A 12,441-nucleotide genomic window follows, 5' to 3' on the forward strand; every position below is an offset into this window, starting at 1 on the left:
GGCTGCCTCCTCTTCTCGGCGGCATCGCAAGCCTCTTCCCCTTTTTGCCCGGCATGTCCACTGTGGCCCTGCCTCTTCTTGAGCCACCGGGCAATGCTGATTGGGTGGGCCTGATCACAAAGTACGTCACTGCTTCAGCCGCCACCAGCCTGAGCTCCAGTGGCGGCCCCGGCCTCTCTCTGTTCTTCTTCAGCCACTGCCAGCCTGAGCTCCGGCAGTGGCCTCAGCCTCTCTCCGTTCTTCCCAGCTGAGACAGCTGTGGCAGGGGTAGGCAGAGTCACAGCAGAGTTCTGAGAGGGGCATTTTTTGCCGCCTCACCCTGCCTCATTATAGAACCGCCCCTGATGAAAGCAGATAAAGAATGCAAGACCCATCTAGTCTGCCCATTCTTAATACCCAGTGGGGCAAGCAGAGAGGATCTTTACACTTGTGGGGCTCTGTATTCATCACCCTTTCTGTAAAGAAAGATTTCCATATATCATTACTGATAGAAACATCAGGAGAAAAAAATGATCAACCAGAAGGATACAACTCAGGTTGGAAATTTGTTTATTTCTGAAAGAAAAACATATTTACAAATTCAAAATTAAATAATACACTTCACCAAGAAAATAAAGTTGACAGATGCTGCTGTCTCAAAAATCTATTTTGTGAATTTGGGGCATTTAGACTGCATGTGCAGACCTGAGGGGTATGCATGCAAACAAAATCTCACCAGATCTAGGCACTAAAAAAGGGAGCGAGAGGCATGGATTTAAACCCAAACAGCTTTCAGTGAGATACGCTGAGGAGCTGCTCAAAACATTCTAGTCTTCGCTGTGCCACAGAAATAGTTCAATACCTGAAAAGAATCAGCCGTATAGCATTTCTTTTCTCCTGCTGCTGCCTTGGAGGGTGGCTCATCTCCGACCAGAAGAGACGCGTTCCTGGGCGTGACTTTTTTTTTTTGCCCAGCTCTGAAGCAGAATGCGCTGAGAGTCATGGAGGGATTTGGGGTAAGCAGCACTAGTTCAGAGAGGTGGGCGGGGGAGGACTCAGGCCACCGAATTCAGAGCTTTGCCAGGCACTGCGCGCACATGGAAAAGTCCCAAGTCAGCAGCAGGAGGGAATGACAACCGCCCCCCCCGACGTCACCGTTCGAAGAGCAGCACAAGTTCGCAGTGGGGAGTGTGGGGAAACAAGTCCACTGGGACTGCCTGCGTCAGGGCAAACGGCTCTCCCAGGATCTTTTTCTGAGCGTCTGGGGGGCAGCACAGCCTGAAATGACAGGATAGGCAGAGAAGAAAATATCTCAGTCAGAACTACAGAAGCAGCACTACGGTATTTCAACATAACTCTTTTTTTTTTCTTCCTGGTTTCTGTTTAAAGCAGTAACAGAGGTCATGGGAAAAAAACCAATATCACGGCCAAACTGTTCTGACTGCCAGAAGACCAATTTATGTTGCTTTTTTTAACACCCAAATCTTCATTATGTCTGTCTCTGCCCTCAAGCTCTCATTAAAATTTGGCTCCTCCAATGGTGCATCGGATTTGTTTATACACACTTAAAGGTCAATTTTCAAAGGCTTGCACGTGGACAAATCACCAGCTGTGCGCATAACGAGCAGATATTTGCATAAATGTAATTTTATAAACCTCAGGCATACAGCTGCAAATAATAAAAAAGGGGCAGGCCAGGAGCATTGCAAGGTAGGGGTCAACATTGACATATACAAGTTGCTATTTTTTAACCTTCTAAAGTGATGTGCATAAGTCTGCTAATTGCGTATACTTAGATTGTAAGCCCCTCTGGGGATAGAGAAATACCTACAGTACCTGAATGTAAACCGGTGTGATATCTCAATTGAGATCAAATGTCGGTATATAAAAATAATAAATAAATAAAATATTCATTTCTGCTAATTATCTGGCATAAGTGAGAATAAAAGTCCTCATCATCAAATAGTGATGGGGTGAAGGGTCTGGGAAAAATGGGGGGAGTTTAGGCCAAAGAACCAGGCAAGACTTAGAGACAGACTGGGCAAAACCAGTGGACTAACTGGTAAAACTGGTATTCTCCTTTGCGTGCATGTTACAAACTTTGATCACTTACAAGCGTAAAAGCCAACAAGTGCTAAGAAAAATACACAAGTGAAATCTCCATTTGTAAATGATTAAAATTAGGAACACAAATACTCGTGTATAGAGGACTTGCATCATTTACCCAGACATATTTTGACTTTTCCAGTAAGTGGCTTAGCCAAATAAGTTTCAAAAACTGCTACTTATCTGGCTAACGGGCCGATACAGTAAAGTCACGGGAGAGCGGGCTCAAAAATTGAGCGTTTGGTTTTCGACCCGCGAGCTGCAGGCCTATTTCAAATTTTTTTTTTCTATTTTTTTTCTTTCGGGACCTCCGACTTAATATCGCCATAATATTAAGTCGGAGGGTGCACAGAAAAGCAGTTTTTACTGCTTTTCTGTGTACTTTCCCGGTGCCCAGAGAAATTAGCGCCTACCTTTGGGTCGGCGCTAATTTCTGAAAGCAAAATGTACGGCTTGGCTGCACATTTTACTTTCTGTATCGCACGGGAATACCTAATAGGGCCATCAACATGCATTTGCATGTTGCGGGCGCTATTAGGTTCGGGGGGGGTTGGATGCGCGTTTTGGATGCGCTATTAACCCTTACTGAATAAGGGGTAAAGCTAGCGCGTTCAAAATGCGTGTCCAATCGCGGGGTAACAGTGCGCTCCGCCGGAGCGCACTATACTGTATAGGCCTGTACGTAATATAGTCAGATAAATGATAAAACTGCTACATATCTGGCTATGTTGAAAATACATGCCGTATATCTTTTAGATACATGAGCATGTTGTTGGGTCGATTTAAGTGTGTTTTGTATAGTGTGTGCACATTTGCGTGCATGATGCAGAATACATGCGATTGAGCGTGCACGCCTGCGCCTATATTAAACTTATCTTCCTTGGTATCTACAAATGATCATATCTCCTCTAGGTGTCAGGTTCATATACAGTTCATTTACTTTGCCACATTAGTCTGCCTGGGGAAAATCCAACTGGCTGTAAGGCATCCCTTCACCACAGGAGGAAATAATGGGGAGACAGTAATCCCAAAGAAAACAGCAGCCATCTAACAAGGAAAAGATATCTCACTCTATGAAATTCCTCATGGCTTCTCCATCGGGCTTGCAGGAGACATAAACCAGCGTCTGAATCAGCTTGCAGTTCCGAATTGCCTGGACTACACGATAATCTGAGAAATAAACATGGAATAAGATCCCAGTTCAACGTCTCCCTCTGATGACTGTATCACTTCAGATTTATTTATTTATTTATTTATTTAATGCTTTTATATACCATCGCTCCGTATTCAATCACAATGGATTACAAACAATAGAATAATAAGATCAAACATCATAAAATTAAGTTAAAATTACAATAAATATCTTATTAAAAAACAAATGAATTACAGGGGTTAATAAATAAAACAACAACATTATAAGATAAATCACAAATGACATATAAAAGAAAAGAAATGAAAAGAAAAAGCACCGCATTCTTCATAAAATTATTTAACTTCCTTGCCACGATAATATCGGATGTTTGGCTAGACCGACACTAAAGACAGGGAGTGCGTCTTCCTGGAATCCCAGGTGTCTCTCCCACCTCCTCCAGCAAGCACAGGAGAGATTCCCAAGCAAAACAGAACATGCAAGAGACAAACAAATGCATTCGGGGAGCCAATTCTTACGCAGCCCGGCACGCGATGGATTCACAACAGCAGTAAGCGGATGTTCTTCCTCCAACGAGGACAGGAGCTGTGGTAAGACCACCTCGGCTTTCCCACTGTAGAACTGGCAGTTGGAGATTCCTGTAAGGAAAGGCACAGTGCCCAGGGCAGGGATGTATTTATTTATTTAGAAAATATTTGTAGATCGTTCTTTCCAGATTAAAAAAATCACTCAAAGCAATGAAGAAAGATGCAAATAACACAACACACATCAATTATAACAAACAACCAACAACACTAACAGACCCTGTAATTTTCTCAGTACACATGAGGCATCAGAATACAGAAGCTGCAGTATCTAAATCAAGTAGCCAAGTGGATTCCTGTTTTTTGGTTTTAAATAATGTATGATATAGCCTCCCCAACAAATCTGTGTATTAAATGCAGGAATGGTATGTTGTTCTAAACAACATTAAAAACCCAGTGCTATTCTTACTATTTAACTTACATCAGTGCTAACTTCACAGACTTAAGTTCCAATAGATTCAGCTCAGTGAGAATATCTGCAAGGGTTTCAGAAGCCACCTCCACAGCATGCTAAACCAGGAGTGCCGTTGCAGTACAACATCTCCCCATCCACAGTTCCAGGACTGTACTGAAGCTGGTTGGACAGAAACCTCATCCCAACATATGCCCAAGGAGATTCCCTCACCTCCCTTACGAAGCTTGCATCATTTTGGGAGATTTTCATTTCAGCAATCGTCTTGCAGAATTTTCTGCTACCAATATGCTTGTGTGCTCACACTGACAACTTATTATATCTAGGACCCAGGTCAGTCGCCTGTTTTATACTGGATAAAAGTCAGCAGGCTCCAAGACGCTCCAATGTCACTCAGTCTAAGGAGCCATGCTGGAGAGATGTCCCTCACATGCTCCCCCATAGCCCGAAACCGGTAAACCCCAAACCGTTACACACCATTGAAGGAAGCATTCCACTTAGCGTCATCTATGGCTTTCTCCACCAATTCAATGCCAAACACCTTGGACACCTGGCGTGCCACTGAGAGACCAATTGCTCCTGAAACAGAACAGAAATACATCTGAATGGGAAACAGGGGAATGTAATCCTGCACTTTCTTACACACTTCCATTGATGGATGGATCTTGATGCTGAACTGTACATTTCCCCTAAAACCCAAGTGAAGCATGTGTTGGACTAGCATCTTTGCTTCCACACTTTCTATTAAACAATGCTGTTACATTAAGTAATTATGTGGAATTTCCATACACCTTGAAATAAAAGATATTTTCTCTTATGACATTGTGCTGGTTTTTTTCCCTCTTTGGCTTAGATTCTGGCATGCAGAATTTAGTCTTTGCCTTGAGATTCCTTTAAATTGTTCCGATACAGGATAGGAGAATTGACCTTCCCTTAAACAAATGGTCCCAGACCTATAACGTCCACATGACTCTCACCAGTTCCACAGCAGATGTCAAAGAGGACCGTGTTCCCTTTGACCTTGCTCAGTTCTGCAATGGTCCGGTACAAAACTTCTGCCCCCGCTGTACTGATCTGGAAAAACGCATCTGGGGAGATACGGAACTTGAGCCCTAGCAGCTCCTCAAAGATGTGTGGCTCTCCGTAGAGGAGCTGGTAAGGAGACTGCTCATGGGTGCAACGGGTCATGGAGCTGGAGGAGGAAGGATATGACAAAAACTGTGAGCTTCCCAGTCTTTCCTGCAAGTCTGATTATTGCTCCCAATATTTCAGAGTATCTCAGTGACTGCACATACAGCACTGCCCATTCGCATATACAGCTGGTAAAATAAAACCCATTCTGCATCCTGCGATATTTCAAAGTCATGCTCTGAAGTGCTTAAAAAAAAAAAGCACGAAAAGCGGAATATAAAATCTAAATTAATTAATTAATTAATTAATTAAATAAATAAATAAAACGACAAGAAGTTAGACTTTGGGGCAGATTTTTAAAAGCACCTTGCGCGTGCTGAGCCCTAGGGGAGCCCCGATGGCTTTCCTTGTTTCCTCCGAGGCCGCTCCGAAATCGGAGTGGTCTCGGAGGGAACTTTCCTTTGGCCCCCCCCTTCCCCTATCTAACCTGCCCCCCAGCCCTACCTAAATCCTCCCCCACCTTTATTTTACAAGTTGCGCCTGCCTCCGGGCAGGCGTAGGTTGTGCGCACCGGCCACCTGCTGACCCGCGATTCTGGGCACAGCAGCAAATGGCCGCTGTGCCTGGAGGCTTCGGCCACGCCCCTGCCACGCCCCGGACCACCCATGCCCCTCCCCTTTTTTTGAGCCCTGGGACATATGCGCGTCCCGGGGCTTTATGTGTGCCGCCAGGCCTTTTGAAAATAGGCCCGGCGTGCGTAGGCTTTGAAAATCTGCCCCTAAGTTTGTACCAGAGGCAATGGAGGGTAAAGTGACTTGCCCAAGGTCACAAGGAGCGACAGTGGGACAAGAAAAGATGGTTAAAACGATTTTATTGATAAAGAAAATTCACATCATTAAAGAATTATTGGATGAGAGACACTATCAATTGATGTTATCAAATATTATAAAAATATCACAGAAATTATAAATTAAAAACGGTATATTCAACAGTGAGGCTATTACCAAAATATGGTCTAGTCCATTGAAAAAATACCGGACATCAGTGTACATAAAAGTATACAGTCCTCTGTTGGTTGAGTATGAGTATCCTAAAAGATTGCCAACATAAGTCAAGACCCGCTTCCAAAATTTCAATATTACAGGACAGTTTCAAAAAGCATGAGTAAGTGATGCCTTCTCTCATGAACATTTTAGACAATTCTCAGAATATAAGTTCTATGTAAAAATTTATATTGCATCTCCCGTAGATAAGTATTTGAGGATACACCCTTCAAGTTCTTAAAACAGGTTAATATGGTGTTTTGAGAGATAGTAAAATTGCTCTCTACCTTCCACTTATTCCAAAGAGAATCAATCCAAACATCTTGATCTATCTTTTGCAACTCCTTGTGCAGTCGGTAAAGAGAGAGTTTTTTCCATGTAGAATGTACAAAACTATCAAATAATTCAACCGCATGCATATCCAAAGCGTCCTTTCACAAAAAAAGAACATAATGCCACAATTGTACATATGAACAGAAATCTGAGACCCTCAAATCAAATTGGTTCTTTAGCTCTTGAAAAGATAGTAATGATCCATTTTCTGCCAGTGCATGTTGAAGCTGTATAATATCTTGATCCCTCCAGAAAAGAAAAATTCTGGACTGAGAACCAGGTACAAAATCAAGGTTCCCCAGTATTGGCAAAAATGGTGAACATGCACTGGCCACTTTCATCATAATTGTTAATTTTCTCCATGTCCACGAATAGGTGCAACCAAAATATTATTAGCAAAACCTCTGGGAAATCTACTTGGGGCCACATGTAAAACATATCATATATCCAGATTAGGCTCTACAGCCCTTTCATTATCAATATTTATATAAGTGGAGCCCTCACACAACCAATCCCCGATCACTCGTAAAAGACTTGATAAGTTATACAATTCCATATCCGAAAGGCCCAACCCAACCTGTAACCAATTTCAATCTCCGAAGCGCTATTCTAGGTTACTTATCCCCCCCATATGAATCTTAAAATCAATTTGTCCAACATTTTTATATTCCTCAGCTGAATACGTACAGGTAGAGTTTGTATTACATATAGCCATTTAGGAATACATCTTTTCAAAATGGACAACTTTGAAAAGATGTATTCGCCCTTCCAGAGGTAATGGTAATTTTTCCCCAAACACTCAACTTATCATTAGCAAAAACAAGTAAAGAAGGTGTATTATAGCCAAATAAATGTCCCAAATTTAATGTTATTTTAATCCCTAAATATCTAAAGGAACCCGGAGCCCACATGAATGGAAATTCCCTCAACCAATTATTCTTAATATTTTCTGAATACACTAAGGCTTCCAATTCTTTATTGAGTTTAAACTCTGAGAGTTCCCAAAAAATATTAAACCTCAGCATTTTTTTAATAGATTCAACCAGGTCATATAAAAACACTGACAGATCATCAACAAAAGCACCATATTTAAAAACTGTAAGCCCTTGCACGAGGTATTGCATTCCACTGAGGACTAAATAAAAAATAGCTCCCCCTCTTGTTGATTTCAGGATCAGCTACTCCATGAAGAAGTCATTTATAGTATCTATGAACTTTACCTCCCTAGCATGTTGTAATGAGACATTTACCCAATCAATACTGGGGTAACTGAAATCTCCCTCTATTACTATGTTACCAATTTTATTTGCCTTTCTAATGTCACTGATCCTTCATCCTGATCAGGTGGACAGTAATATACACCCACTGCTATACCCTATCACACATGGAATTTCTATCCATAAAGATACAACAGTGCATTTTGTTTCCTGTAAGATTTTATCCTGCTTGTTTCTATGCAATTCTTTAAATATAGTGCCATTCTTCCAAGTCTAGAAGCATTAATTCTACTCCATCTCAACCTCAAAAGCTTTTTTATTTAGTTAAATCTCTGACCTCTCCCTCCATTGATATATCTAGTACTATATTCATTCCAGAAAAATGTAATGAATTCACCCAATATTTTTCTTACAAAGCTGAAAGTCTTATTGATGCTTTTGGGGAAAATGCACAGCAGTTGGTCATAAACTTTTGTCTAGAAGATAGCAAATGGGAATGTTTTGAAAGAGTATCCAAAAAAGAGATTACTGATATTATAAGTCATCTTCATGACACTTTTTGCCCATTGCATTCCTGTTCCAATGCTAAATTCAAGGTTATGAGAGAAGATATATCTGAACGCTTGACAAATCTGATCAATTACTCATTCGAAGAAGGTGTGGCTCTCAGTACCTTAAAGCTTGCCACAGTAAGACCAGCTTTAGAAGGCGCTTCGGCTTGATCCTAATGTTCTATCTAATTACTGTCCTATTTCCAATTTACCGTTGGTGACAAAAATCTTGGAAAAGGCAGTGCAGATTCAGCTGAACAAGTATATTGAGGACAATAATTTACTTGATCAAAATCAATTTGGATTTAGGCCTGCTCACGGCACAGAGACACTGTTATTGTCACTTGTTGATGTTTTTCATCGTGGTTTTGACAGTGTGACTGATTTCTTCTTAGTCCTGCCGGATGTCTTGGCAGCATTTGATGCCTTAGATCACAGCAGATTGTTGCATCACCTCTGAGACACTGGCACCTCTTCAACTGTATTTATTTGGTTCTATTCTTACCTTACTGATCATCATCAACAGGTGACAATAAGGGGTGTTAATTCATCTCTGCACCAGCTCCACACTGGTGTTCCACAAGCTTCATCTTTATCTGCTATTCTGTTCAACTTATACATGTTTCCTCTTTATCAGTTGGTAGCCAACTTAGGTGTTAGGTATCGCCTTTACGCTGACGATATTCAGTTTTATGTATCTGCCTCATCCTCTGTTTCTGAAGCACTACAACAAGTTCAAATTGTTTAAGGTCAATCGAGGAATGAACTACTACACAGAAACTTACATTAAATGTGAAAAAGATATTATTCCTGTCTCATTATTCTCCCAATTCACTTCCTTCCTATCTGTCCTTTGATGCATGAAATTAAGATCTCTAATAAGGTGCATGATTTGGGAGTTACTTTTGATATCTCTCTTTTGTTTAAGCCACAGATCAGCTCTGTAGATCGTAATGCTTTTTATAAAGTATGGCTGATAGGTCATATCAAGCATTTTTTTAGCCTTAAAATGATTTACAAACTGCAGTTCATACCATGGTCATTTCAGTGATAGACTACTGTAATATACTCTATCTGGGCCTACCACAAAATGCAATGAAAGCTCTGAATGCTGCAGTTCGTCTGATTGCTGGAACCAATATTCGTGATCATATCTCCCCAATACTCCAGAAACTACATTGGCTTCCAATAATATGGACAGTTACATTTAAAACAGCTTTACTGGATTATAAAGTGCTAAATAATCTGGCCCCACCTTGTTTTAGTTCTCTTTTAAAGATATAGGGCCGGATTTTAAAAGGGTTACGCGCGCCGAGCCTATTTTTTTTAAAAGGCCCAACGACACAGGTAAAGCCCCAGGACGCGTGTAAGTCCCGGGGCTTGCAAAAGGGGGCGGGGATTGGGCGGGGCGGTCCGGAGGCAGGGTCAGAATCCCGGCACAGCGGCCATATTTGCCGCTGTGCTGGGGATCGCGTGCCAGCAGTTGGCCAGCGCGCGCAACTTACTTCAGCCCCAGGGCTGAAGTAAATTGTGAAATAAAAAAAAGAAGACCAAAAAGGTAGGGGGGAAAGGACGGGGGAGGTAAGGGAAGGGAAGGTGGGGTGGGGGGGGGGGGTAGGGAAGTTCCCTCCGAGGCTGCTCCAATTTCGGAGAGGCCTCAGAAGGAACGGGGAAAGGCAGCGCGCCTCGGCACGCACAAGCTGCACAATTGTGCACCCCCTTGCACTGGCCAACCCCTGAGATTTTATAACTTGCGCGCGCAAGTTATAAAATCCGGCGTACATGTGTGCACGCCAGGTAGCGCGCGCACATGTACGCCCCGCGCGCTCCTTTTAAAATCTACCCCATATTGTCCTGCCCCTGCAGTACGGTCCTCTTTTCAGAATTTGTTAATAATTCCAACGTTTCGTCAGGGTCATCTTGAGTAAAGCAGAGAGAGAATGTTTTATATGTTGCAGGACCCTGGTTTATGAAATTCATTGCCAGAACACGTTAAAAACGTTCAAACAATGATATCGTTCCACAAAGTATGAGAAGCTTACTTTTTCAGGAGTGTTTTTATATCTTCCTTCTATATGTCTAATTTTGGACTGAGAACCTGGATTCCAGTAAGCCACACTTTTCTGTCTTAACACTGAGTATCAATATTTGACTTTTACATTACTGAGCCCAGTAACTGCTTTTCACCTTAAAGGAGGAACTTTTCAGTTTTTTACCTTAAAGGAGTAGTTTTTTAGTTATTTATATATAATGTAATTTTGTTTTTACATTGATTTTATGATATATTTGCAGGGCCGGTGCTAGCTTTTTTGCTGCCCTGTGCGAAGAATTACTGTGCTGCCCCCTCCCTGGTTCATTCATCCTCTGTCCCGGGCCCACCAAAAAAACGCCCAACTCCCTTCAGTGGTACAAACTTTAAAAATTGACCCCCCCCACCGAACCCATGGCTGGAGCAAGGGTATTAGGTGCTCTAGGCGAACCTTATAGCCTTGCACAATGCCCCCGCCCCCTTCCACACACTCATTTAAGAGTTATAGATTTATATTTTACATGAAAAATATCAAAGTACAGTTTTTTGAGGTAAATATCTACAGTGCCTGAATGTAATCCACTTTGAAGCACTGAAAAAATAAAGTGCGAAAAGCAGAATATAAATCTAAATAAATAAAAAAGTAAAACTATCACTTCCATTATATTTACATGCACTGCTGTGAAACCAACCAGAAATCCCTGCAAAAAAAGACACTTGGAACCCATATGGTATTAGGCCTATTGTGATGTATGTTGGTTGTCGGTTTCATCTTCCAAAAGCCTTAAAACACTAATACACTTCCTATTAGGAGAATGCCTCACCTCAGTCAAACATGTAGAACATAAACCTACCTCACCAAATACAGAACAGAGCAACCATAAAGTAGAAATACAAATGCGCAGACAAAAACTGAACTGGAAACTGCAAGAAGCCAGACTCTCTATGCAGTACAACAACGAAAAACAGAACCATCATCATTTCTCAAACATCAAACAATAAGATCAAGAAATAAAATAAATTCATAATCATAATACTAAAAACATACTAATAATATTATTTCAAAAAAAGTTGATGAATAAGAGATCAAATAATTAAAAACTCATATACAAGTTTTTTAACTGCCCAAACACCAATAAAATATTTCAAAACAGCAGACACATCAAATAACATCTGAAAAATAAAACTAAAAAGGATTTTAAAAAATTCACGCTCGCCATACCTGGGAACTTTTGATTTCCAGTCACCCTGAGATTGTCATAGATTAGTGTCTACAGCAGAGGTATGAAACTCTGGTCCTGGGTTGCCACAAACAGGTCTGGTTTTTTGGACATCCACAATGAACATGCATGCTTCTCGGCCTTTTGGCTAAGATCAAGTGTGTAGTATATATGGTATCTGTATACAATGAAGGTAGTTCATGAAAATATACCTCATTAATATTCACTGTGGATATCCTGAAAACAAGGCACTCAAATACTGGAGTTGTTTAGCTCTGGTCTATATCCTTTCCAATCTTATTTTTTAGACGTCTGGCATTCACAGAGAGACAATTTAGACTATGGGTTTTTAAAACATTTTTCTTCACAATCTGCTTTTTTGCAGTTTTCTGACCAAAATTCTTCTGAAAATCCAAAACTATGGTATAGTTTCCTCCCCTGATCTAACTTTGCCTTGGGAATGCCTCCCCTACAATGCAGGTAAATGTGAACTGTGTGCATACTTTTATCCACATACAGGGTGGGCGATTTTCAGCGGCTGATTTATGTGGGTGAAACCCTTTTTACCCATGGAAACACCTTTAAAAATTGCCCTCCCTAAAGTGCTGCGGGGTAAAGGCACCTCGCAGACTGCAGGGGAAAGGCACAGCTGCTGCTCCTCCTCAGCACAGACTTACACTGCAATA

General features: G+C 41.4%; 1 protein-coding gene across 3 annotated transcripts in view; it reads right to left on the reverse strand.

Moving 5' to 3' along the window:
• Window positions 1–532: 532 nt before the first annotated feature.
• The window catches only part of TRMT2B (tRNA methyltransferase 2 homolog B), a 46,133-nt gene continuing 34,224 nt past the window's right edge, over window positions 533–12,441 (reverse strand). For all 3 annotated transcript variants that reach the window (XM_029607386.1, XM_029607383.1, XM_029607385.1), the window contains 5 exons: window positions 5,209–5,423; window positions 4,709–4,810; window positions 3,754–3,873; window positions 3,156–3,255; window positions 533–1,257 (listed from right to left, as the gene is read on the reverse strand). In XM_029607386.1, the coding sequence (XP_029463246.1) occupies window positions 1,131–1,257; window positions 3,156–3,255; window positions 3,754–3,873; window positions 4,709–4,810; window positions 5,209–5,423 (664 nt within the window). In that variant the 3' untranslated portion in view covers window positions 533–1,130. The remainder of the gene's footprint in view (window positions 1,258–3,155; window positions 3,256–3,753; window positions 3,874–4,708; window positions 4,811–5,208; window positions 5,424–12,441) is intronic.

This window comes from Rhinatrema bivittatum, chromosome 6 (genome assembly GCF_901001135.1).
Source record: "Rhinatrema bivittatum chromosome 6, aRhiBiv1.1, whole genome shotgun sequence".
In the NCBI taxonomy this organism is placed as follows: Eukaryota; Metazoa; Chordata; class Amphibia; order Gymnophiona; family Rhinatrematidae; genus Rhinatrema; species Rhinatrema bivittatum.